At 48.3% G+C, this 5,039-nt stretch overlaps 1 protein-coding gene across 1 annotated transcript; it reads left to right on the top strand.

The window, feature by feature from the left end:
• Positions 1–478: 478 nt before the first annotated feature.
• Positions 479–2,384, top strand: LOC123171490 (SPX domain-containing protein 3). The gene is made up of 4 exons (XM_044588969.1): positions 479–819; positions 903–1,050; positions 1,394–1,422; positions 2,001–2,384. Exons 1-4 carry the CDS (start codon positions 592–594, stop codon positions 2,382–2,384), a joined length of 789 nt encoding a protein of 262 aa, XP_044444904.1. The 5' UTR covers positions 479–591.
• Positions 2,385–5,039: the final 2,655 nt, after the last annotated feature.

Here is a 5,039-nt window from a genome sequence, read left to right on the forward strand (position 1 = left end):
AAGAAAAAGACAACCAGATTTGTGCATGGGAAAGACGACGTTCCGAATCGGCGCTCGGAAAATTTGATGCAAGAGTCAGAAACATGACATTCCGAAGCTGCTATGTTGCGATGTCAAGAGTAGGCTATTACAAATCCAGATTAATTGCGAAGATCCCATATTCCCATGGAATGATACCTTTTTTCCCGGGGAACCATGGAATAATACCTTCCATGAATAGAGCTCTTATAGGAAGGAGAAACCTCGATCTGACAGGCTTAAATCTTCTGAGTCCTCCTGGAATGGAATATGCTTAGTATATCTTCTTACCTACTTCCTCTTTTTGACGGAGCTTTACTCTTCGCCGAAGAGTCCACCGTACCTCCTACATGGACAAATCCTAGTACTGTATATGGATAATATAGTCAGTTCCCTGCTTCCCTCCATGCCAACCACTGCAGGCAGCATATGCTTCAAATATTCCAAACTGATCAACCATAACAATGTGGCGCCTCCTCACAAAACGATCGTATCTCCATGACTCATTGGCTCCATCAAAGTAGCTGAGAGCTAGCATTTTTGCGAGCCAAGCCAGGTAGTTGAGGTTGAGAGATGAAGTTCGGGAAGAGGCTCAAGAGGCAGGTGGAGGAGAGCCTCCCTGGGTGGAGGGACCAGTTCCTGGCGTACAAGCGCCTCAAGGTTCTCGTCCGACTCGTCTCCGGCTCCTCGCCTCACCGTGCCGCGGCGGAGGCTGCTTTCGCGCGGCTCCTCAACGACGAGGTCGACAGGTTCAACTCCTTCTTCCTCGAGCAGGAGGAAGAGTTCATCATCCGCCACAGGGTACGTACATATCATGCCTACTGTTGAATGTTGAAGATGTGTTCAAATTTTTTTACTGAAGATGTAATTAAAACAATGTGCAGGAAGTAAGGGAGACGGTGAAGGCAGTGGCCGGCAAGGAGCTGTCGGAGGCGGAGTGTGCGACCCAGATGAGGAAGGTGAGGAGAGAGATCGTGGATTTGCACGGTGAAATGGTGCTGCTCCTCAACTACAGCGCCGTCAACTACACAGGTCTGTTTCCTCTCTTCTGGCTTGACAATATGGAGGCTCTTTTCTAGTGCCAAAAAATAAATTTGGGAGCTTCTTGAAATTGTAAGTTCGCGGTAGTATCTGAAGGAATTCAGAGGTTTATACGAACAGGAAACAGAGTACGCAACAAGCTCTGCTTTAGTTTTGTCATACAAAAAGCCACTTTCGTTAACTGTACGCTTGGACCTGCAGAGCCTAGTCTCTACTCAGCCCATTGGGTTGGTTAGTCGTAGCTTTTCTCCACAAGACCAAATAGTCTTATAACTTGGCCAAGATCATTGATAGCGATGGTTTAATATTTACATCTAGAGCTTACACGCTGCAGGACTGGCCAAGATCCTGAAGAAGTACGACATGTTAGCAGCAAGCCATGCCCATGATGTGTGACACGTCGGGTGCATGGTCGCGTGTGTAGTGTGTCTGGCCATAGTCCGGCCATAGTCCAGGCATGGTCCGACGTGTGTGTTTTGGCTAGGTGGTTAGCTACAAGGGTGGCCGTGCATGTAGTTGGCTAGCGGGTTGTTAGTGCGTGCATGGGTTAGCTGGTTAGTGGCCGGCGTGTGTGCGTGCGTGCGTTGGTCAGTTAGCGATGGAGCCGGAGGGTGACCGCGTCTAGGGCTGTTTGGTGGCCGCATCGTCTGCGTACGGGCGCGACGGGAGCGCGAGCCAGGTACGGCATGGGGTGCGGGGCGTGGGTGAGTGCGTGCGTACAAGCACGCGTATAAAGCCCAGGTGGCCTCTGTGTATGCTGGTCAGTGTGCTGAGTTCGTGCTCAGGAAATACAAGCGGCCGTTCGTGCGGCCGGCGACGTACGTGTGCCGGGCAAAATCCTGTGTTCTCCTCGTTCATCCTTCTTCTTTCTTCTATGTCTGTGAGAGAGAGAGAGAGAGTTCAGGTGAGGAGGAGAGCTAGGGCTACGGCAACCACACGACAAGCATACGGGGCGGCTATTCCGGCTGCCCTTCATCGAGGAGATGCTCAAGCAGCCCTTCTACACGACGGAGCTCATGTCGAGGCTCGTCCGCGAATGCGAGGAGAGCATGGAGGCCGTGTTCGCCTCCGACAACAGTACTAACCCGTGCACGAGGAAGCGCTGCACCGACAATGAGATGACTTCCATGTCAACAGAGCAGGGAATCCTTAGGAACACCGTCGCGGCACTGGTGGCCATGAGGGAGCTCCGCAGCGGAAGCTCCACGTACGGGCACTTCTCGCTACCACCCTTGGCAACGGAGGCCACCTTGACGGAGCATGTGTCCATCCACGTTGCCGATCTCCTTCAATCTGAGGCACGTGGTGTTGTTCGGCTTGTTTGACAGTACATAAGATTAATTGTAGCTATACATATGTTTCGATGGCCGCTTACGGGCGCCAGATAATATGATACGAGTAACTCATATTGCGGACCGTTTTTATGGATACGGCTAGGTCTTAGTTTAGTGATATAACATGTAAGAAAGAAACAGAAAACCAAAAAAAAAATTGTGCACGTATCTCAATGTAAGATCTCATGAGTACAGCGTCGATTGAGACTTAACCAAGTCTCATTCAACTAAGATTTAGCAAGACCATTGTTTATTCATTTAGAAAAGACACTCAAAGGCATCTTATACTATTTGATACTTACTTAAGGAAAACAGTAGCATGTACTGTACCAAGGAAAGACAACTAGACGTAAAAGAAAACAAAACAAATATAATTACATCAAAAACCCTACCGTCCGTCTTTTCCCTTCGATTGTGCACTGCTCACCCAAGCTTCAAAATTGCACTGAATTGACGGTAATGGAAAGAAGCACCTGCACACGCCAGATTATATATATATATATATGTATCAATGGCCATTTACCTGCGCCAGATTATATCTTACGAGTAACGCATATTGCAGATTTTTTATTTACTAGCAAACATGCCCGTGTATTCCATCGAAAAAAAATTTGGACGCCACTACCTAATAAAAATTGAGCGTCCCATCCGCCTCCTTTCCGCCCTTGCCGAAGATGGAAACAATGTCCACCTGATCACAAAGTGTGTAGATGTGGACACCCCACTACCTTACTTCGCTCGCTTTTGACCATGAACTAGTTACATGGGAGGGCAGGTCGTGCTCGTCTCTACGCATGCCACCTTCCCAACACGCATGCCCGCAACTAATATAAACTCATTCTGTCCCAAAATAAGTGTCTAAACTTTATACCAACTTTAATATAAAATTGTACTAAGCTTGAGATATTTATTTTGGGACGAAGGGAGTACTAAAATGACACATTCGATGGCTATTAATACTGAACGTTAGCTAAAAATAGCATCTGACTATTTACTGTTCGGTAATGATTGCATATATCAAAATAGAGATTTAAGATTGCTAGCAGGACCCGCCAGCCAGTAACAATAACGACATGCACCGGAACTTCATATATTCATTATTATGTTTCAGCCAAGTGGGAGATGTTGAATATTTATGTGGCTTCAAACATTTATTCAACATGATTATTCGTAGTGTTTGTGACGAGGAATAATTGATGAGGAATTTCAGTCGAGGTTCCGAGTACAACTAAGGCGGTGTGTGGTGATGTGTTGGTCTCGACACATCGATCACGTTGATCGAGTCACTAGTAATAAAGCGGGGCAACAAGGACAAGGGTGAGAGGTCACTGACGGATCACTAACCAACCTATACTAAGCATATAGGACAACAGGTAAAGTAACTATAACTGGTTACAAAAACAGACTATGCATCAGAATGGGAGACATAGGAATGATCAAGGGGGTTTTGCTTGCCTAGAAGCTCTGCTGGAAGGGGCTGGTCGTCAAAGGTGTAGTCGTACCCGACAGCAGCGTCGGTCTCGGTGTCTACCGGAGAGAAGAGGGGGAAGTAACAATAAATATAAAGCAAAAAATGCATCAGGATGCATGACATGGCAATATATTGTGCTAGGGGTGACCTATTGCTGTGCTACACGTTACAGACGAAGCGGGAAAACATCTAGGAATGTTTTCCCGGCTTTTGGCGGTTATCAGACAGACGACCCGGAGGGGGAGATTCCATGTTTGCAGTTGTTGGAGGAATGTGACAGGTATGTGGATAGCACATTCAGATTCATCATATTTTTCTGAGCAACTTTCATATATAAATTATTTTCATCCGAGTTATAGATTATTTTATATGAATTTTCAAAGATTTAAACATTTTTTTGGAATTTTTGGAATTATTTTAGTTATTAAATTTGAATTATCCGGAACAGTAAAAAAGTGTCACCTACCAGTGGGCTACCCACTGAGACTGACATGCGGGGCCCACTATCAGCTGGACACAGCCGCTAACGACTGGTCAACAGGGGATGTGGGGGGCCACTATCAGCTGGACACAGCAGCTAACGACCGGGGCCATTCAACGCCCACGTGGCCAGGTCAAACTGACCAGTGGGGCCCCTGGTTAATTTAATTAACCCGTTAGTTTTATTTAACCTGAGTGATAAACCTTCCAGGGCCCATTGTCATAGACAGGGGCACTTAACCGCCTTATTAGAGGCTAATAACAGTGCCACGTCAACACCGCTGGAGACACGCCGGCGAGGCCATCCCGGCGGCAGACGACCATCGTATGCTCGTGCCGGTGCGCCAAATCGGGCATGGTTTGCGGCATTGGACTCCTTGGATGGTGCGCTACTCGCTGGTGCCGGAGATGGACCAAATGGTCGCCGAAGTTGAGGCCGGCGACGAGGTTTGCGGCGGTTGCATTCGGACAGCTGTCGGAAAAAGGGCTACATGGCACCATTTTGCCTGCGGTTGGTCGGGATCGAACACGCGTTTGACGCCGCGTCGAATGGGAGCAGCGGCAGAAGCTGGGGTGGCCGGAGCTGAGCAGGGCAATGACGGCAAGCGACAGCGGCTACGCGTGCTCCCCGGAGGCGACACTGCGGGGTACGACAAGGAGGTCTAAGGGCACGGGTGGCTTCGTCGTGAGGCCCT

Source organism: Triticum aestivum, chromosome 7D (genome assembly GCF_018294505.1).
Source record: "Triticum aestivum cultivar Chinese Spring chromosome 7D, IWGSC CS RefSeq v2.1, whole genome shotgun sequence".
NCBI lineage: Eukaryota > Viridiplantae > Streptophyta > Magnoliopsida > Poales > Poaceae > Triticum > Triticum aestivum.